The 22,961-nt window shown below is 38.0% G+C and overlaps 1 protein-coding gene across 5 annotated transcripts in view; it reads right to left on the bottom strand.

Moving 5' to 3' along the window:
* Positions 1-1,981: 1,981 nt before the first annotated feature.
* Positions 1,982-22,961, bottom strand: part of IL1RAP (interleukin 1 receptor accessory protein) — a 138,010-nt gene continuing 117,030 nt past the window's right edge. Inside the window, exons 9-13 of one of the 5 annotated variants that reach the window (XR_005792321.1) lie at positions 19,241-19,384; positions 17,561-17,704; positions 7,547-8,125; positions 7,180-7,264; positions 1,982-3,147 (exon numbers count right to left, since the gene is read on the bottom strand). Coding sequence is in view for 3 of the 5 variants with exons in the window: in XM_040481096.1 (XP_040337030.1) it covers positions 7,407-8,125; positions 17,561-17,704; positions 19,241-19,384 (1,007 nt within the window). In the remaining 2 variants the exon portion in view is untranslated. Of the gene's footprint in view, positions 3,148-6,817; positions 8,126-13,406; positions 15,027-17,560; positions 17,705-19,240; positions 19,385-22,961 lie in introns of those variants that run through there. The other 4 variants (XR_005792320.1, XM_040481097.1, XM_040481096.1 and 1 more) reach the window with 4 other exon arrangements.

Here is a 22,961-nt window from a genome sequence, read left to right as displayed (position 1 = left end):
CATCAATCTACTGAGGTGGATATACTATACTCCTATAATATATGAGGAAATTGAAAACTTGAGAGCAAAAGTGTCTGAAAGGCACACAGTAAATAGGAGAACTGGCACTCCAGTTCAGGTCTCCTGATTCCGCTATATCCAAGGCTCTTATTTATAAAAATAACCATTCAACTTTCCTCCCTAAACCCTGACACTAAGTCCACATTTTAGCTGTCCATCTGGTATTTGGGAATTGTTACTGATCTCCCTTCCCTTTTACATTGCAGTCCTGAGGTTTGTAAATTAGTGAATAGGTTCACTTATTCTCCCTTTTATCCTTTGGTTCTTCTTAGCAGTCATTTAATTGTCTTTGCCAACAGCCAAGTTGTTATACCTTGAACACATTGTCCTACTGTAGATGACCGATGATATGGATGTAATGAATACTAGGGTTCCAGCCTTTGGTTAATTGCAGTTGTTTAATGGGGCACCTGGGTGGCTCAGTCAGTTAAGTGTCTGACTTCACTCAGTTAAGTGTCATGATCTTGAAGTCTGCGTTCGAGCCCCGCGATGGGCTCTGTGCTGACAGCTCAGAGCATGGGGCCTGCTTCGGATTCTGTGTCTCCCTCTTTCTGCCCCTCCCACACTCACGCTGTCTCTCTCTGCCTCTCAAAAATGAATAAATGTTAAACAATTAAAAAATAAATTGCAGTTGATTAAACTACATTGATTATTTTCCATAATTTTAACTACATTTTGTTTTTCTCATATTTTATGTAATTTCATAATAAGATATGAAAATAAAGGTCTCAAACCTCAGTATTTGGCAAGGAAACTTAAGTTTTACTGTAAGAAAAATATACATTGTCTAAAAGATCGGGATTTTCTTTTACCTTTCTTTTTGTCCAAATTTATGTTATTACTAATTTTTCACTGAAACATTTGCAGACATTAAAAAGGTACTTAATGTATACTTTATAAGAGTATACATCTAACTCATTTTGGGAGATTTAATAGTCTGAGGTAGGCCCCAAAAATGTGCAATTAAAAAAAATGCTTATTTATTTATTTTGAAAGAGAGAAAAAACATGCATGCATAGGCAGGGGGAGGGAGGCAGAGAGAGAGGAAGAGAGAGAATCCTAAACTGACTCCCCACTCAGCATGGAACCAGATGCTGGGCTGCATCTAATGACCAGGAGATCACAGCCTGAGTAGATATCAAGAATCAGATGCCCAACTGACTGAGCCACCCAGACGCCCCTCTGCAATTCTTTAAAAGAACTACTTGCCTGAGGTGTTTTGAAACATTGAATTATAAATTAACTGCAAGCATGTACCATAGTTTTTGACAAAAGTAACAAGTTGTTATGTATGGCTTTGTGTCTTAAATGAGAAATAAATACATATCAGCTTTGATCTTACTTTTTTTTCAATAAAGCATAGAATATTAAAATTCCTGTCACCTAGAGTAGGATAAAAATAGCTCATGAGGCACCTGGGTGGCTCAGTCAGTTAAACATCTGACTCTTGATTTTGGCTTAGGTCATGATCTCGCAGTTTGTGAGTTCCGGTCCACTTTTCTACAGACAGTGTGGAGCCTGCTTGGAATGCTCTCTCTTTCCCTCACTCTGTCCCTCTCCTGCTTTTGCACTCTCTCTCTCTCTCTCTCTCTCTCTCTCTCAATAAATAAACAAACAAAGACACACACAAAAAAACTTAAAAAAATAGCTCATGTTCTGAGTTCAGAGTTGGAATCTTCCTGCTTTCTTTCTATGAGGCCATTTCAAAGAGCCATTTTTTTCTACTTAAATATTTAAGTGTTTTGTATTATCCAGGAGAAAACCTTTGTCAATTATTCTCTAAAGAATTTTGAGTATGTCCATAATCTCCTCACTATACTAAGCAATCAAACTTTTTCTTTGTTCAGCATTGTAACTTGTTAGTATGGATTTAGGCTCCTTAAGCACAAAGAGAGATTTCTTCATGACCAAATGATACTGCACAACATTAGAGAAGTCATAAAAATTCAAATCTTTAATACAAAGAATCCAAATCATAGAGCAGATGCATAGATGGCGGCCGACTTCATAATACCCACAACAACGTTTATCTCTTCTTTCATCTGAGCTCTAGCATGTTCAGTTTGAATTCCCTATTTAGCTCTTCAGATAAATAGATCAAGGGAGACTTTCTAATGACCGTGTTACATGCTCTGCTGTGTTCTAAATGTCTTCAATCCTTCTGAGACTCCCTGGATATTAAAAAATGAAATGGCTCGTTGGCAGATGGTTTGAGCATCACATTCTTAGAAAACTACCTAAAGCCACTGAATGGAAATTAACCAAATACAGAAACTTGCCAATTTTTAAGAATCCTTTTCCTTAATCAGAAGCTGTAATCATTATTATGCATTCCTTCTGTAACTTTCCTTAGGGAAAATTATGGACAAGGCGTATTCATTTTCGTATACTCTTTTTTCACAACTACCTGACCTGACACCTTGGCAAGCTTGAGGTGGGGTGTTGGCAGGAAAGTCCTTCCATTCCTTCATTATCAAGGTATTTAACATAACTCCGTATGTAGTTCTCTTGCCTCTTCAGGCAATCTCAATATCTCATTCTTAGGCTAAGACAGTGCTTTGTGATCACCAAGTTCCATTTCATTTTTCTCTTCCCAGGAACCCAGGAAGAATGCATTTTCCAGCCTTCTCTATGACTGGATCAGCACTCACAGCTAGTTTTGGCCAGTGGATTGTAAGTGAGAGTAATAAGTGTCATATTTAGAAGTTCAGAACAGCAGGAAGCCACACATTTCAGATGGCACAACTACAGAAATGTAAGCCCGTATCTGGACATATAGCATAAAGACGAAATGACTCTTGTGATATAAAGCTACTGAAATGTTGGAGTTCTTTGTTAGCACAATGTAGCTTATCTGAATCTGATTAATACATGTGATGATTACAGCAATCCTACCAGATTCCAGATGTCAGTGTTTGATGTTTCATATATTAGAAATACACTGCACTAACTGCTCCTCTATTTAATTGTCTTCTTGTGCCAAGGCAACTCCAAGGGCTAAACATGCCCTATATTTTCATCTATTGCCTGCAAACACCTTGTTTAAAGGATGATTTGTAGTCTTCCTTGGCTGGAGAAAATCAGAGCCTACAAGGGTAAAAGAGGAGTTAAAGAGAGATACAAATTAATGGTTCTTAGACTTTTTGTGCATTAGAATCACCTGGAAAGTTTATTTCAAGTGCAAATCTGCCCCACTCTCGAGATCCTAATTTAGTTAATCTTGGATGGGTCAAGAAATATGCATTTTCATGCATGAACCCCAAATGGTTCCAATATGGATGCATCAAGGAACACACTTTAAGAAGTACTGGACCAGACTCTCATAAAGCTTTTCTCCTCTTATAAGCTGAGTAATAAAATAAAAACTATGGAAAGGGTTTGAAAGAACTCTCATAGGTAGTAGTTGATAGTTGACCCATGGAATACCTGAATTATCAAGGGCACAATATTAAAACATAGACCTCTAGACAATGCCCAGGACCCAATAAATCAACTCTTCTAAGGGAGGGGCCCATCCTGGGATCTTCATCTTAAGATGCCCCCCAAATGATCTTTATACACACAGAAGTTTGAAATCATTGCCATAGGGACTGATTATCATTCTGCATTCTTATATCTTTATACCCAGGTAAATTTATTATTGATATCTTTTTCATGCACTTTAGTTTACCAGTCACTTCAGATTTTCAAACTAGAAGTGTACGCATTATCACTAGGGTTCTTATTAGTTATAAGAAATGATAATTGGAACTCACAGTGTAAATCACAGCTGCTAAAAGATTAAATTTGTTTTTCAAGGTATAAGGTGGATACATTTTATTTTCCATTAAGACAAATACAAATAATTTATTTTGAAAGAAAAATTATAACCTGATCATAGAGTCTAGAAGACACAAAAAAATGATTCTATTTTTTAAATTCTTAAACAAATGTTAAAATAGAAAAAAATGAAATTCTATAAAATCATAATATGACAAGGCCAGATGACACATCAGACACTTGATATGACATTTAATTAGCTTTTTGTGGCTTTACATTAACTGACTTGTTGATTTGAATGTATAATGGTCCATATTAAATAGTTACAATTAGAAATACTTCCACATGAATCTTATAGGAAAAGTTCCAGAATTGGCACTAGATCAGGTGTCAGAAGCCTAGATTAGAGGCCTAACCATATTGCTAATTGGCTGAGTGTCATTAGGAAAGTTACTTATCCTAAATAATGTGTGCCTGCTCTGTACTGCTTTTGTGCATTTTGGGAGAGAAAAAAAAAAAAAAAGAAAAGAAGAAAGAAGAAAGAGAAGGAAAGAAAAGTGATGCATGTGAAATCAATTTGTAAACCATAACCCATTATGCAAATGTAAGTTTCTGCAACCATGAGCATGATTCCATTATGGGTATAGTACTGGCCAACACTTATCAAGCACTTATAATATGCCAGGCACTGTGCTATGCACTTACATGCATTATATCATTTAATGCCCACAAAACCCAGTGAGGTTAATAATATGATCTCCATTTTACTAAGTAGGAGATTGAGGCCCATAGAGCCCATGGTCAAACAGATAATTAGGAGAGAAGCAATACACACATTCATCTCTACTTGACTTAAAACTCCTGCTCCTAAATAGGCAATATTGCTATGTAAATGATATACATTTAACTTGCAATCATATCATGTCAATTATGAATATGCATGACCCACAAGGAAATTTTCTTATCATTTGCCTCATTGAAGTATTTGACACTGAATATTATACTCAAGTATGGCATGTTGGGTCAGAGGCTAATAACATAACCTCTTAGCCTTTCTTCATACAGTAAAAATATGGTCCATTATCTTTCTGACCCTTGTATAGCTAATGCCAAAAGCTATGACTTTATACTGCTTGCATTGTCTTTATATTGTTAATGGAAATTGATACTCACCAGAGCTAACTTTGCTTTTGAGAACACAATTATGTAGCTACTCATTCATAAGAAATCATGTTTAATTTCCATGTCTTTGCCATTCATCCTTTATTTTTTTCACTAAAAAAATAATTCATAAATAACAAAAGTAATTTCTCAAATTTTGTGAAGATATTTTGTATTTGGGACATTGAGCTAATAAGGAATAAGATTATGGGTAAAAGCATTCTCTCCCTTTTTAGGATTTGGAGCAACTTACATTACCCCACCACCACCTTTTAACACATTGGAAGATAAACTGCTGTCTTCCAAGTGAAAATCTTTGAACATCCATCAAGGATGGATTAATCTCCTTTAAGAAGAAATGAATATAGAATATGGACTGTGCTCAATCATTTTCTGTTGGATATTCAGGTAGGTAGGATGGCCTGTCATTTCTTAATTCCAAGTTCCACGATGAGTCACATTTCCTCTGGGGAGTCCTTATTCCCATATCTTTTCTTTCAACAGGAAAAAGGATCTAATAGTTTGTTAGAACAGAGAAGGGATTTTCTGCTTTTCTCTCCAAGTGCAGTAGTGGAATAAACATCTGGCTTCTTTTCCATCCCTCACTATTAGTGACTGAGAAAGGCTGACACTCATTGGGTCATAGCTCACAAGCAGCCAGCATTAATGTATTGAAGGTGACTGCTCATGTCTGGTGTGGTCGTTTGCTCTTTTCACTCAGCTCCTGTTCAGGGTAGCAGATTGTGTTTCTGGTTGTCTTACAGTTAAAGTCACCAGACAGGGAGCCTCTATTCTCCCACCAGAGTGGATGGAAGGAACTATATTCCAGCTTTTTCTCCTCTGATGGAGTGTTAAGTCAGATCACTATTTTGAATCCTTATTTTGAGGATTCAGGTGTTTTTGATTTGGGGACAGAAAAGAAGTCTCCCATTATGTCCTTAGGGCCAGCCTGTGTTCTCCAGTCTTACTATTGCCAGGGACACTTGAATCCCCATTCAGATATATACTCTTTGGATGAATACTTTAGTTCTGAAATTACAAACTAGTGGCCCTTAGGCTAAATACATGTTCATGCATTTTGATTGGTTCTTTCTTTCTTTCTTTCTTTCTTTCTTTCTTTCTTTCTTTCTTTCTTATTTAAGCCATCCCATAATTGGGAGACTACTTACAAATATTAATTTTTAGATTATTTTGAAAAATTCAACAATCTGCCAACAGGGGGGCTGAGTGACAAATATTGTGATGGAGCTGAGTAGACGTTGCTCCTTTTTGAAGAAATACTCTTCAGTTACCCACCGGCCCAATCATCTCTATTATCTCCCTCACTGGGAGATCAAATGTCATGTGCCTTTTATGATTGTGTCAAAATGTTTCAACTAAAGGAATATGTATCTATACCTATGTCCCTATAAACATGAGTCTTAGATGGACAGCATATGTATTATGTTTATATCTGGTCCTTTTTTCCTTTTTTCTTACTTTATGATTCCTGTAGGCACTTGAATTGACTATCTCTTCTCAGAAACTTGAATGAGAAGGATTCATATACCAAATGCTACAATAAATCCCTAACAATCTGAATCTTTCAGCTGTCAGTTCTAAAAATAATGAGATTTTGTGTAAACTTCCATTTCATTTGGAACATTTTCTCACTCGCTTTCTGTCCTTTCCCAGATTTCCTCTCATGCACATGAGAAAGCGGCTAAAGAGGCACCTCAGACTTTCCTAGTACCTAAACCAAGCCTAGGTTTCCTAAAGTGGAATACTCTTCTGGTATGAATTCAAAAGCCATAAAAAGAAGAGGGGAGAGAGACAGGTAAAAACTTGTTAGTACAAATTAAATCACATAAAAATAGAACTTTATTGACGCTAACAACTTTAGGCAGTTTAGAGAGCACTAGTTTACAATGACAGAACACCATGTATCCCTGTGTGAGCGTGTTTGGTTCTTCCAGGGAAAATGTGCTATAGGTTTTCTGTAGAGCTGAGTCTTACAGCTTCCACCTGAACCAACTCATGTCCACAATGCTCCCTTGGGATATGCATACCCTGTAAGTGTCGTTACCCAAGTACACCTGACTGACTCATAACGTGAGGTGGATTGACAAACTCAGAGGAAACACACTTAAATTCTTTGCTCAGTTTGAAACTATTGGGCAAGATAGAGGATCAGACTCTAGGCAAGTTTCACATACTGACCTTCTAGGGCCCAAGAAGAGTGTGCTCTTCTGAGGCCATTAGAGAGGCAATAATTCTGGATTCAGGTCCTCAGGTCTTTTGTCTCCTAGAAATAAATAGTTTTTAAAAATCAATAAAGGGGACACAGTCTGGTAGTCCACTAGATGATAAAAATGTCAGTTATTCCCATAGGTTCATGACACAAAGAGGGCTGGTATGGATAGCAGCCACCACCCACCATACGGTAATTATAGGATATAAAAGTCATTGTTATTGGATAAATCCGTGAAATGGTGAAGAGCAAGGGCTGAGATCTGGGGAGCAGGGGGTTCCAATCTGGTGCCATTTTGTATCCATTGAGTTTCTGATTCTTGGGGAACAGGCTTACACAGGTGTGTCTCCCACTGGGGCTGGGTATGAATCTCTGCCCGGCTCTTGCTCCTGAGGTGACTCTCTCCTTCACAGTAGGTGACACAGCAGCGACAGGCCGCAGAGGGCTTCCCTCTGTGCTTGGACATTGTATCTGGGGCTGAAGAGGTGCCTGCAGCCCTCCCTGAGCCCTGGAGTTCTGGGGGCTCTTTCAAACGACTTCTCCTCCTTTGAACATGGTCCAGACTGATGTCAGACTGAGAAGAACAGCTTTCGTTCCAGCCAGAGCTGGCACTCAGACTTCTCAGGGGAAGAGCCAACCGCAAGGCCTTCCAGAATTTAGAGCCAGAGTGTTTGGACTTTTCTCCCTTCCAGCTCACAAAAGACACGGATTCCTTCAGCTGCAGGATGCTTGGGTGTGGATGCTCAAGGGGGCGGTACTCAACCACAATGAGCTTGGTGGAAATGGAGTTCTGGCACATGATACCCAGTTTAAACTCCAGCATGCTGATACTTTTTTCTGTCACATAGTCTGGGCTCAGGACAACAATCATCCTTCGGCTTCTCTGAATGAAGTCAAAAACTGCTTCCACCGTATCTATAGGAAAATGGAAAGATAGGACAATGCCTAGTGAAAACTTACATAAACTGGAGTTCATCATTGTCCATCCTACAAAGGAGAGGCAATAAATAAACACTCAGGAACATAGGTTCTCAGTGTTAAATAATCTGCCCAGCAAATGAATCTTCTACATTACTCATATCAATGATTGCTAAGTTCCTGCTACCTTAGGGATGAGAAAATTTGCCACCTCGAAAATCAGCTAATTTCAGCTATTTGTAAATTATTTTTTTAAAAAATATTCTTCCCTGCCACTTTTATCTGGTAGTCTTAGATCTAATAGCTTCAAATCGCTAAAAATCTCACTGCTTGGGGTGCCCGGGTAGCTCAGTCCGTTAAACATCCAACTTCGCTCAGGTCATGATCTCACAGCTCGTCAGTTCGAGCCCCACGTCAGGCTCTGTGCTAACAGTTCAGAGCCTGTAGCCTGCTTCAGATTTTTGTGTCTCTGTCTCTCTCTGCCCCTCTCCAACTCCCTCCCTCTCTCTCTCTCTCAAAAATAAATAAATATTAAAAAAATAAAAATAAAAAAATAAAAATCCCATTGTATTTTTTTCTCATCTTTAGATTTAGATCAGCTTCGGAAGTATTATCTTATCCCCCGTAAGACATGCTTTCAAGTCTCTTTCCCCACTTTTATCCTGTTCCTCTGAATAATATTCAGTTCATATACGTGTTTCCTGAGAATAGTACCTGGAAGAGGACTGAACATAAGGTGTCAGACTTAGTCTTATCAGCAAAGAGCAATAGGGAATTGCCATCTCCTAAAATCCACACAGTTATATCTCTTGGTTCTTAAAATTTTTGGACACAGCATCAGACAGTTCATAGTATTGACCTGGTTATCAAACAAAATTCCCTTCCTTTTTGCATGTATATGTATGAAGAATTGGACTAAAAATCAATTAAAGGAGCAACAACACATACAATGGGTGGGAATCAATCAAAGACTTCTGATAATGGATTAACTTCTAATAGTTACTGTGGTGGGTTTGGACAGATTCCAATGGAAAATTCCCGAAATAAATGTAGTGCTCAACTCATTATGAGATTTAAGGGCTTAAACAATGTGATTTCCTGAAGGAAAGGATTTCCAAATGTGTAAATCACAGCCACTGATGATTCTGAAAACAAGTGCTATATAGACAGACCATGAGGTTGGGGACCTCCCCTTTTGGGGCCAGAGATGAAAGAGGGATGGAGAGACTTTCTAGCCTGTGACGACTAGCTGAAAGTTTGCAGTACATTTGATCATTACAGTTTGACATGGAATGAAGGAGCTGTGCTCCTTACCAGCTTAGTTCTTTCCAATGAGTAAATTTAACATGAACCTGAAGGGTAATTGAAAGAGACATGTGTTCAATTTTCAAGACCTTTTAACTAGTTTTTATCAAGAGTGCAAAGTAGTTTTAGAGAATTTTTATTTTTATCTGAAAAGATAAGTCTAAATTTTCACTTATCTTCAAAGCCTGTGTGTGTGTGTGCGCGCGCGTGCGTGCGTGCGTGTGTGTGCGCGTGCGTGTGTGTGTGTGTCTTTTGGAAACTCCTTTATCCCAGCCCTACTCAGAATCTGTGTAGCTGCCTTTCATAAACCTGAGAATGTAAAAGTAGAAAATCTGCTTCTCTTATCTCATGAGAAATACGATATAACCTTAAGACAACGTGGATAGATAATCAACCAGAAAGAACTTTGTGCACTCAAATTGTGTGTGTGCGCATGTGTACATTGTGTGTTTCACTTCAAAATAGTCCTATTAGGAAAATGTTCTGTCCAATGGGGATACCACTGTTGAAAATAAAATGCTGTCCTAGATCCTGTAAGGAAAGATTCTAGCTTTTTATCTTTTTTTTTTTTTTTTTAATTATTGGTACCTCATCCTGAAAATGCAAAATTTGCATTTGAGACAGGGCAATGCTAAAGAAACAAATACGGTGGAATGTCTGGTGGAATTCTAGACATTGAAGAATGGATGTAAGATGCTTATCAGATGGGGGTTGGGCTATTCCTAGGGGCCTTCAGGCAGTACTTTGAAGAAAATTGTCTCCTTTATGACTTATTTTAATGTCTTCCATATTGTAAAAACTGCAGTTGAGGATGTGAATTGTTACTATTTTTTAATGCTGAATATTACATGGAGAGGGAGTCATAAATTGTTTATTCTGTTTGGCTCAAACAGTGGGGTATGGCTATAGGCTGATGAGACCAGATTTCTTGTGTAGTGCTAAATTACTTTTGAGGTCACATTTTCTGATCTAGAATTCATCAATACTGTAGAATATCCGGCCTTTAAAAGTCACAATCTCCCTGCAATTCACCTAGAAGAAAACCAGGACTATAATTTGGTCTTTGCCTAGATTATTGGTGTATGCAAGGGCAGCAAACTTCTCTCTCTCTTTCTTAAAATATGAAGTGTAGTAAAAAAAAAAAAAAAATGGAGTGGGGGCGCCTGGGTGACTCAGTCAGTTAAGAGTCTGACTCTGGCTTATGTCATGATCTTGCGGCCCGTGAGTTTGAGCCCTGCGTCGGCTCTGTGTTGACAGCTCAGAGCCTGGAGCCTGTTTCGGATTCTGTCTCCCTCTCTCTCTTTGCCCCTCCCCTGCTTATGCGTGCTCTCTCTCTCTCTCTCTGTCTCTCTCTCTCTCTCAAAAATAAACATTGAAAAAAATTGCAATAAAAAAAGTGGGGTGAGGTGAGCCACCTAATTGGGAAGATGAATCTGAATCCAAAAATACTTGTTTCTCCATTTATCTGTTTTTATCTTAATATATTTAAATCTGAGTTCATCCATCTATAAATGCATATAATAAGAGCAAGCTTACAGGGTTAAAAATACCTATGTGTAAATATCTACATGTGGTAGACATTTGAATTAATCACTTTGGTTAAATTATTATTCACTGTCTAGTGAATGTGATATTAAACTAATGTATGGACTAATGTTAATTGATTTTGAATCAATTCTTTAAAAAAAATTTTTTTTTACATTTATTTATTTTTGCTAAACAGAGAGAGAGAGAGAGCGCGCGCGCGCGCACAATTGGGGGAGGGGCAGAGATAGAAGGAGACACAGGATCCAAAGCAGGCTCCAAGCTGACTGTCAGCACAGACCCCGATGCGGGGCTTGAGCCCACAAACCGCAAGATCATGACCTGAGCCGAAGTTGGACGCTTAAACCGACTGAGCCACCCAGGCGCCCCTAATTTGAATCAATTCTTCATGGTAACTTTAATATGTGGATTTATAAATGAATAATAAATTTTAAAACTTCTATTTACTTTAAAATAAACAGTGAATAAAAAAAACTATTGAAATAATCTAGCCTATTGCTCGCTCTCTCTCTCTCTCTCTCTACCGCTCTGCTATTCTTCCTCCGTCTCCACACACACACACACACACACACACCTGGTATACTAGAAGAATTCATTTTACTTAAGTTTTATTTACATGTAAAAACAATGTTGATATAAAGTTCTCATTTTTTCTCAGATTTCTCTCAGAGAAATTTAACTAATGTAACTTCTAAAATTTCTTTTTATGTGTATCATGAATCCTTCTTATTCTCATTTCTTATGACCAAACATGAAAATAAAGACATAAAACACATGCACAAAATAAAATTCAAAGCTGAAAATAAATGGTTTATTTTTAAAAGAAATTTACAAATCAAATGGAAAATGGAAAATACAAAAGTTTATGAATAAAATAAAAAAGATAATAAGATAATCTTAAAATATTAAAACCTATGGAAAGAAGTGGATAATTAGCAAGTGGAATGATGCTTTTGTTTCCCAATACAATGGAGTGGTTTTTTTTATTAGAATCCTAGGGAATCATCTAAGTTACAATACAGAAGATAATTAAATAAATTTTATATGATTGTGTAATTAGACATTTTATATGTCATGGTTCTTTGTTAACTTGGGTGCAGAAGATCTTTGTATCATATATCTAAAACCATTAAGGTTTTTTGAAACAGTGAAGCAAAAATTGTATTTCCTCATCTCCCCCCAAAATTTTGTATGGGGTATCTTCGGGGACATAAACAAAACAAAAACTATAAAACACAATTTTCTGCGAATGAGACATATCATTTAGATTTGAGATGCTTTCGATTTTTGCAGTTGATAAAGTTTAATATCAAAGACCAGTATATAAATATGAAAAAGAATATCAAGAAGTTTCTAGGGGTACCCAAAAGCACTTGGGATAAATATTGAATCCGAAAGTGCAGAAAGAATGCAGCGTTGGCAAGAGAATGGCCACCTGTGAGGGGACTGTCCTCCATTACCTAAAACTCATGCAATTGACACTGAAAGCTTGTCTAGTGTCAACTCTCTCCTAGTCTTGGGGGTGAAGGTTAACAGGAGGAGTAATTGTGGTTTGTAATAAAGAAAAGCATTAATAGGCAAAAAAGATCCAAGGATGGCTCTATACCATAGTTTTATAGTCAAGAATTCATGAAGTTTTTGTTTTCTTCAATTAAAAATAATACCTTCACTATAGAGAAATGATCTGTTATGCACTTTAGTGCTGCAGAAGGGCACTTAAACATAGGATATAGTTTTAAAATTGGTTATCAACATTCATAACACTGGGATAAGGGTTCCCTTAAATTATGGATTGTGGTGTCTCATAGGATACTCATGCTGTTCTATAGGTATTTTATTTTCCTTTTCTCTATTACCCAACAGGCCAAGTAGAGATTTATCTCCCCAATAGCTGAATGCTGAGATTACCACAGCCTAGTCTCTAAGTGTGTGTATGTACTTATGACAAAGTAGATGATCAGTTAATTCCAGAAGTCTGGTCACTGCCTAGCAGTGACCATAGAAGCTCTGTGCCTAACAGATTCCACTGCACCCATACCAAATGTAGCAGCAGTAAGTTATTTATACTAATTTAGGGAAGGCAATAACTAACAACAACTACTCTGTGAGCTATGAATTTACAAATGATGTACAGAAAACCATGACACAAAAGCACTACAGTAAAAGCATAATTTAAAAACTGGACAAGAGTTCCAGTGGTTTGTAATATTGTGTCAATAGCTATTTAAAGTCACATGCTTGTGTACACATGTGTGTGCATATATACACATATATATACATACGTATACACACACATATACATACATATATACACATATATAATCCATGTGTATATATATATATATATACACAATGTAGATATACATACATTTATAACTCATGTGTTTGTGCATATATGTGTGTGTGTGTGTGTGTATGTGTGTGTGTGTATTCACCACTCTGTAAACTCTGGACTTAGTTTTCACTTTTCCAAGTCCTAATAACAGTACAATTTTATTTAAAACAAAAAAACAAGTTTCATGGAAGACACTGACTTGTTTAGGATGAATGTATTAACTGTACTAGTGAATAAAATATCGAAAATACTGGGTGGTCCGGTTAATTCTCTTAGAATATTAATGTTAAAAGCAACTCTCAAGGTCACTGAGTCTAACTTCCACATTTTACAATGGGAGACAGAAGCGAGTGAGGAGAAATCACTTTCCTAATATTCACATTAGCAAGGCTGAGATTAAAAGACAAATTGCTGAACACCCTGTTCTGTGCTTTTCTCACAAGCCAGCAAATGCCCTAAAAGCATTTTGCTGTTATTTCACTCTCTATTAGCACCATTAGGAGAAGCTTCCTGTCAGACTAAGCCAAGGGTGGGGCCACCTGCAAACTCTAAGTGGTTGATAGGAGGTACCGTAGGCAGGGGAGATGGAGTGACAAATATGGGTCGACCTACAGATATCCAGGAGTTTACTGAAATAAAAAACAAACAACAAAAAAAACGTATGGTATATTTTTCAAGTTGACAAATAGGACATCAATGACCTGAGAAGGAGGACACAAGGGATGTAGGAGAAACCACAGGCGAGCCCTTTAAAACCATCATAAGGAACACTTTCAGTTACGCTGCTGCTCTGTATAGTCCTAAAGGGGTGCCCGTCTGGCCTTGAGGGCACGCTGGACAACACAATGAGCCGAAGAGCTCCTTGTCCTCAGCTAAAACAAATGTGGGCCTTCATTCTCTTTTTAACTGATGAGTAAAAATGAAAAGTACTTGGAAACTCACAGTGACCTTGTTAACAGCTGAGTTATCTTTAAGGGGTCTTGAAATCCACAGCCAAAGGCTGCTCCACAACGTTAAGGTGATAAAACATGAGAAAGGGAATGGAAACGTGGAACAGGGACGGAGGAGGCAGAGAGGGGAAATTCGCATCAACTAAGTCTTTGCCTGCAAAGAACATAGTGCCATCAGACACTGGGGACGGACTGGAGGCACTACCATTCTAAACCTTAGTATTGCCTGAGGAAGCACCACGACCAGTCATAGTCACCCTGAATTTATCCCTCCGGGGAGGCTTGGACAGAATTGTTTTCTGTCTGTGAAACAATACGTTGGGAACAAAGAAAGGGGACTCTCTTCCTTCCTGGAGTGCCCTTGGTTCTTTTTACCCATTTCGTTATTGTCCCTTTCATACATTTTTCAAGGATGCATAGGAGAGACCCTGCTCGCCACTTCTAGACCACCTGGAGCTTTTCTTCACTGGCATGGCCACCTGCAGCTGCTTCCAGAACCTGCCCTGTGGATACTTGGATTTCTCCCCTTTCCATTTAATGACCGTGAGCACCGTCTTAGCCCTCTTCAGCTCTTTCACCTTCGTCTCCTTCACCGCTTTGTACTGTACTAAAATGACGTTGATGTTGCCCCGAGAGGCCATGTTTTCTAGGCCAGCCTTGAGCTCCAGGAGGGCTTGGGTTCCCTGGAGCACGTAGTTGGGGCTTAGGACAACCAGGAGGCGTCTGCTTTTCTGAATGAAGCTCAAGGTCTCATCTGTGACAACTGAGAAAGAAAACACCATGGGGATTAGTGTTGGCCAAGAATTCCCCAAAAGTCTGGGGCTTGGGGAGCAAGTGTAGGGATCTTGGGGTAACAGCCTGGGAGTTGAGGTGAAACTTTTACCAAGAACATTTGCAACAACTTAATCCTTAGATCCACTCTGTCCAATAAATGCCACACTCCTCCAAGGTACTGAAAACGATATGCACATATTCCGCCCCAAAAAAGAATTCTTAACAGGCATGAAGCCAAGTATACTTCAGTGACCTTGGTCTTCAAAAGCTTTATGAGAAATAGATGAATTGTACAGAAATCGATTTCTTCAAACCATGTGGCATGCTGCAGCCCAGTCAAATCAGCTCCTGAGCCCTTTCTCCCCAACGATACCCCATGTGGCTTCTCTCTAATGCCAGTGGGTGTTTGAAAAGATAATCATCATAGACAAAGTCATGGAAATTCAGTTCTCACCAACACAGGAAAGCAAGAGTAGGAACGTTCATTTTCTGAAAGTCCCTCTTTGTTGCCAGACTCCTGCCTGACTCAGACTGGTCTATGTCCTTAGAATAGGAACTTTAAAAAGTCTAGCTAACTGAATGGCATTTTGGCTGGCATCACATTCTCAGCTCAGCCTTCTATTCTGCTCACTGCTCTGGAGTCTAAATTAGTCCCTGGATCTTTCTCCTTAAACTCCTATCATTACTATGAAACCGTGTGTTTCAGCAGCTGCTAGCTAATGTGTCTGCCTTCACTAGCAGGCAAATACTTTCTTCAGGTCAGAAAAGAAGAAGAGGAAACAGGGAAAATGGAAATTCAGTGTCATTCTATTCTGTTATCAAGGGCTCTGATTAGTTCCTGTCACTAAATTCTTGGGAATAATCCATCTCCTCAAGGCTGCTTATCTAGGATTGTATAATCCTTTACCTGGAGTTTAAATAGGAGCCAAGTCCAGGGAATACACGAGTGTTGTGGGAAGCTATTTCATGGCTTACGATACTCCCCTAAGTAGTCATTTTGCCCCTTCACCTTCAACAGGCACAGAGGCCAAGGGGAAATACCTGCAATTAAAATTCCATGTGCAGTCTGGAGGAGAACTGAGGAATAAGTAATTATGTACTTGAGGCAGTATTGCTGGAGGCAGGCCATGTATACGCATGGAAAGAGACCCAGAGGCAAAGAGGAAGAAGAGTGGCAGAGAGGATGTGGCTCACAAGGACCCACCATCAAAGCAAGATGTAAGAGTAACTATGTGGAATTTGAATCCTTCAAAGGATTGTCAACCCCTACCGGCGGGCCATTGTTATACTGTATACCTTTATATAACTTTTCACCAAGTGATCAATATTTGTTGAATGGCAGAATGAATGAATAAATGGATGAATAAGTGATTTAGGACTTTAAGTCTTAAAATGAGTGGAATTTGTCCTTTAGCTGTTCAGTCGAGTCATCATTTCCTGGCAAAATGATCCTGAGAGACACATCAGCTGCAGAACACAAGCATGATGGACTTCTAGGTGATGACAGGAGATAAAGTAAGTGGTCCGGCTAATGCAAGATGAGCGTAAACATTTAAGTCTACTTTATATCTCCATTATCCATATAATAGTTTCAAAAACATCTCAAATGGCTAACATAAACAGGATTTTAGGGGAGGAAAATCAGTTTGTTGTACTGAAGATCAGACACATTACATGCATTGCAACAGTACAAAGTTTAACGGAGGGTTTAGGAATGCTATTATGTATTTATTAAAACAGACTCAAATGGACTGTCACCTTGTATGTTACTGGGTGGATCTGAAAATTAGAGATGTACTTGAAAGCATTCAGCAATTCAAGTTTCTTTTTTTTTTTTAAACTACTAGAATATACTGGCCTTTGTAAAATTTTAAACTACATCTCAAATGTATAAGCTGATAGAAAGGAAGAAACAGACCTAAGAAAAAGGGGAATATGAATAGCATTGGCTTGCTAGAAAGCAAAAGTGAAGAAAAGGAAATTAGCAAATACCACAGAGAAAATATTCTGATTATTATGAGTGAGTACTATAAAGAGAGATTTCGTGCATTCTTTTCACAAACTCATTGTTAGTAAAATCAAGTACACCTCAGCCTTTGTAAAAATGTTGTTTAAACTCAGTGTTTGTAAAAAAAAAAAAAAAAAACCAAAAAAAAACATTCTAGGGAAACTAATGCAGATTTGCTTAAACCTTCTACATATCTAAACGTGTGTAAGCAGAGCATTTAAAACTGAGGTATTTAATAGAGTTCTAATCCACTGTGCCTCCACACTTTTCTGACACTGAGTTCTTAAAACTTACAAGAGGAACTATTTTACAACCATAAATGGCACTTGAATAATCTACAACTCACAATGTAATTTTATTCCTAAAGAAGTCTCTATTACATCAAACAATTGGATGTTAAATATCTGAAGATGCCAACATAGAGCTCTGCCATGACTCTCACACCTGACCCCAAACTAAGGGTTCCCTTTGCCATTCAGAGGGTGGCATCACTTGTACTCATGTGAGATACCTACTTCCCCCAGGCAGACTGTCACGGTCAAAGATGCACAGCTTGTATCCAAATTCATTCTCCAAAACTCCACGGAGGGTCAGTAACACAAACTCTTCTTCCTCAGCATTCCTTGCGTAAGATACATAAATATCATACTCTTTGCCATCTGGCAAAAGGAAGAAAGATCGAATATAAATTAGAAGAGTTTCTCAGTAGTATTGCATTTTTTTTTCTTAAATCAAACTTTTGCATACTAGACTTTTTTTTTTTTTTTTTTTTTTTTACTGTATGAATTATCTGACAGATTTCATGTGATTTCCCACCTGTGACAGGTCTCCAGGCAAAATGACTATTTTAAGGTGTAATTACAAATTTTGTCTGATGTGTATACTACTCTCATATCACTAAATTTAGTTTTTATAGTGGAGAATAAATGAGATTTGGCTCATTTGACAATGAATTGACACAATCAGGAGGCAAATAGTCAATCATAGACACTGGCAATGAATACCATACAGAAAATTTACAGTTCCTGTCCTAGTTTGTCACTCACTGATATATTAGAATTATAAATTGAGCAAAACTTTCAGAAAGTGTCTAAATTATTTATACATGAAAATAACCACAATTAAAAATATACTTCGATTTGGTGCACCTGGGTGGCTCAGTTGGTTAAACATCCGACTCTTGATCTCAGCTCAGGTCATGATCTCATAGTTTGCGAGTTCAAGCCCCTCTGTCAGCACAGAGCCCGCTTGGAATTCTCTCTCAACCTCTCTCTCTCTCTCATTGCCCTCTCCTCCCCACCTCAAAAATAAATAAACATTTGAAATATATATATATATACTTAGATTCAATAAACCCATCTTTCCTAAAGTTGCCTGATTATAAACATCACCTCTCAGTAAAAATACAGGTTCTGTGTCTCGTCCACAAACCTACTGAATGAAAATCTTTTATGGGCCGAGTCTAAGAATCAGTATGTTTCATTGTTCCATGCCTGTCACCAGGCAAATGTGCACTAGTGCAGTGCTTCTAAGACTTTAATGTGCACCTGAATCATCCGGGAATATTGTTAAAATGTAGATCCTGACTCAGAATAGGGGTTAGCTTAATAGCCTCCTTTTATCAAGCTCCCATGTGATGTTGATGTTGCTGGTGCATGGACCACTTTTAAGTACAAAGAGTGGACCTACACTGTCCAGTTACAGGAGACACAGCTACACGTAGCTATCGGATGCTTGAAATGCAACTGGTCTGAACTGGGATATGCTGTAAATTTAAAACACAACACATGCCAAATTTTGACATTTTGACCACAAATAATAAGATTAAAATATCACCATCAGCTTTTAAATATTAATTATACGCTAAAATAATAGTATTTTGAGTATATTGGGTTAAATAAGGTATATTATTAAAATAATTTTCACTTTCTTTTTACTTTTCCTACTGTGACCGCTAGAAAATATTAAATTACATATGTGGCTTGCATTATATTTCTATTTGGACAGGCTAACCTAGACTAAACACATATTGAGCCAAGGAAACAAAATAATATACATTAGAAAGATTTTCAACAGTAAGGGCCGAAACAAAAGATAGTTAGATTAAATCTCCCAGTTATTCTAGCTTTTATCAAGTCAACATGCTTTCTGAAAAGGACAGTTGAAGGTATTTACATCAAACGTTCATTACTCACCTAAAATGGTTTCATCTGTTCCAAAATGAGCCCGGTAAAATAAGACCATCTCCAGCCAGTAAACGTGGTAAACAACAATGAGGATCACTACCAGCAGCACTGTGGCTCCAAAACCACATGCTAATTCCACTGTGTATCTTGGAGCTATCAATGGAGGGAGCAACAGAGAAACAATTGATTTTTACGTGGTGATCACGCTGGCCTGTCATCCTGCAAATAGTTGGGTAAGCTAAGCAGCTGAGCCATGCTCCTGCCTTGTATGTGTGAACAAGCAGAGATAACGTGATAGGGATTAAGCACTAGGTTTTGATGCCAGACTGTGTCATAGTTCTCTTTTTGTTTCCAGCACCTGACACAGGCGTTCTTAACCATTAGGTGACTTGAGGGGACTTTGATGTTACATAAATTAATACACATTAATGGCATATAAAGGGTATATTGTATTCATTTTAGCATTGGGCAGGATTTAGAAGGTCATGTCATTCAGTGCACAATCTGATAAGTGAATCTCCTTAAAAATATTTTTGAAAAGTGTGATTCCATCTTCCATTTGTCCATTTTGGGGATGGACTCCTTATTACTACCTAGACAAGACCATGAAACTGATAGAATTTTAACTGCTGGAGGAGCAGTTGGATTGAGTGAAAATCTTAATGTGTTTCCATTAGTCTTAATTCCATTTTCTTTTCAGTGCCATTTGGAAGAAATTTAATTACCTTTCCTATAAATTCAGAAAAAAGCCTCAAAAATCTTATTTTAACTGGGCAGAAACAGAGGAATCTACCAAATGCTAAGTATGCTTGGCTTTGAAAGTATCTCTCAGGTTTATAGTTCTAGGATACACATTCTGAAGATTAACTTGTAATATCCAGGCATGGACAGATTCCCACCTAATCTGTTTACTTTTATATGATAGGCGTTTTAGCAGTTTCTTTGGAATTATCAGAAATAGAATAAGATGATTCCTGACTTCCTAGAAACTAGATACGTATTAATTCAGCCCTGTAAACAAGGTCTATTATGATGAAACCACCAGCCACTCGTCTCATTTATCATGGCCTTTTCTTCAAAAACATCAGGAAGATTTAGCTCTATGTCTTTGCTCATGCTGGGACTTCTGGTGAGAATAATGCTTTCTCTTTCTTTAGTTTTCAAGCCCATGCTCCAATGTCATTATTTCATATAGGCTTTCCTAGAATAAAACTCGTCTTGCACCTGACATCTGCCTGGCAGCAATTTCAACTCTTCTCAATGTTTATAATTGTATTAGAGCATTTGTGTTATATTTTAATTTGTCTACAAGCTTGATTCTCTACTCTCTCTTGCTTCCCACTAAACTATACTTTTGTTGTCTTCTAGGTAAAGACTATGTGTTCTTCATCCATCCTATCCCTAAAACACAGAGGATCTCAATGAACGTTTCCTGATATAACACCATATACTTCTGGGATATTTAAAAGAAATCTAGTCCTCCAATATCAGCAACTTCATTTGGTTGCCTTATTAGCTTGTGATAATGAAGCCTAAGTGTTTGAAGAGGGAATAGAATAGTTGGATCTGAAACACAAGTGGCTTAAATTGTGTATTAGTTGACTTGACAATTACTTATTACCATCTATTATTTGCCAGATGCTGTTGGGGACACGATGGTGGAGAAGTCCAAACGGATTTCTGCCTTCTTAGAGTTAACATTCTAATGCAAGGAAATAAATAATAAGACAACTAATGTTAGGTAGTGATCAGTGCTATAAAGGAAATAAACTAGGGTAATGTGACAGAGGTGACTGAGAGGCTGGGCTGGGCAGGAGAGGTGTATCAGGTCAGGTGGTGAGAAAAGGCTTCTTTGATCGCCTGAACATTGTGTTAAGTGCTTGCCAAGGTGAGGCACAGAGGAATTTTGTTCAAAGCTGGGACTGTTATCCAGGCTCCCTGATTCCAAAGTCCAGAGATCTTTGGAGATCTCTGCCATGAAGTTTAATTATTGATCATATACTAGTGGAAAAATCCCTTTTAAAACAGGTATCTATCCCACTGGGGAAATGGTAAGCAGCCTGGAGCTGAGCCTGAAGTTCTCTAATTAAAGGGCAGATCTTAGAGTTTTAAGTTCATTATCCTAAACTCGGGATACTTATCCTATCTCAGAGATAGTATGGAACTCCGCAGTGCAGACTTATTACCAGTTATTCTTGTTCTCATTCCATGAATAATGATGTTTAAAATAAGAAAACTCCATCATCAAATGTCAAAAGCTATGTCGGTGCAGTTGTTGAGAATTTGCTAAGATCAGTTTGGGTAGCTGGCATGAAAATTGCTGTGTCCTTGGTATTTCTGAGCACACGTTATGTTAACAGCACACTGGGGTAATTCCCATTGTCATCTTCATTCTTTGCTCAGTTATTCTTGCTCCTCTGGCTGGACATTTTGTAATTGTGAAAAAAAAGAGGTCAGTGAATGCACTTACCTGAAATGGATTCAGAAATATATATATATGTATATCAATAGATATCTTGCCTAACGATCAAGAGGTCAATTACCTTCATGAATTTCCCTCTGCCACATTTATTTTACTACTGCTTCTTTTCTTTCTTTCTTTTATTTTTTGTGGGGATTTTTAATTTGGTTTTGGGTCATTGAATTACATGTGTCATATTTATAGATCGCATTTTGTGGGGCCATATTGATGATATCAAGAAATTCCTCATGCTATTTAACTAATTGAACTCTTAAGATAAATAATCCACAGGGCTGAATTTCTAAGTAGCTTAAACCACATGCAGGAAATGTTCTAAAAAGCTTTCCTATAAAGCTTGGCTGGCTTGCAGGGAAAGGGTGACCCTCAGCCCACATTTTCTGTCTGCCCCAGCTGGACCTCTGATGTTTTGGCATAAAGATTTTACTGTGATGCAATCCCAGACAAAAGGGTTCCCAATCAGGAAAGAGTGATGCAATTTGACCAAACTGGACTTCTAAACCGCGTCTCTCTTTGATCTCACTTATAATTGATTTAGGATATTGCCAAATTTAGCCACTTGCTCTGCTGTTACTCCCTGAATCAGAATTCCCTCCACTCCTTTTGCAGTTCTACAGTAATAACAGGTTCCAAAGCTCACATTTCCAGCTACCGCCCTGAGTTAAACTAATCCAGGACTTTAGCTCCAGTCTTTTACCCTGTTTCAAGCTCTTGATCTACAATTTTGTTTCTCCTTGGAAACCTAACTTATTATTTTTATCTTTATTAGTTGGGGCCTTGCTATCCACTGAGTCTCCCAGCCCAACAGCTTCTTGGACTCCCAGGTATTCCCTGCCACAGAACCTGTGTGTTCTTTGCTAAACTGCTGAGATTTCTTGATAATTTTGGGAACCATGTAATGACAATTTCCCTGAATTACAAACTATTAGAATGCTTTGTCTATATGATAGTAAACCAGAGACGTATAACTGAATTAACTTGCAGACCTGCTTTGTTTGACTACCATAGTGTGGTGAAATTTGTGCATTTGGCCTTAGAGAAGCAATTGACACTGGGATAGCCTCCTCTCCATAATATTTACAATGACAGTTTTTTCTAAGGTGGATAAGTGGCAGTTGATCTGTGTGTGATCTGTGGGAGAAAGGACACAACAACGTTGAGCCCCACCATCACCCTAGTTTTTTTGCCTGAAGGCACTTTTAGACTGTGGCATAGAAAGGGGAAAACCAAAAAGAAGTACAGTCATCACAG

The sequence above is a fragment of the Herpailurus yagouaroundi genome, unplaced genomic scaffold (assembly GCF_014898765.1).
Source record: "Herpailurus yagouaroundi ecotype Mexico unplaced genomic scaffold, PumYag 159, whole genome shotgun sequence".
In the NCBI taxonomy this organism is placed as follows: domain Eukaryota; kingdom Metazoa; phylum Chordata; class Mammalia; order Carnivora; family Felidae; genus Herpailurus; species Herpailurus yagouaroundi.
This window is presented reverse-complemented; position numbering and strand designations above follow the sequence as displayed.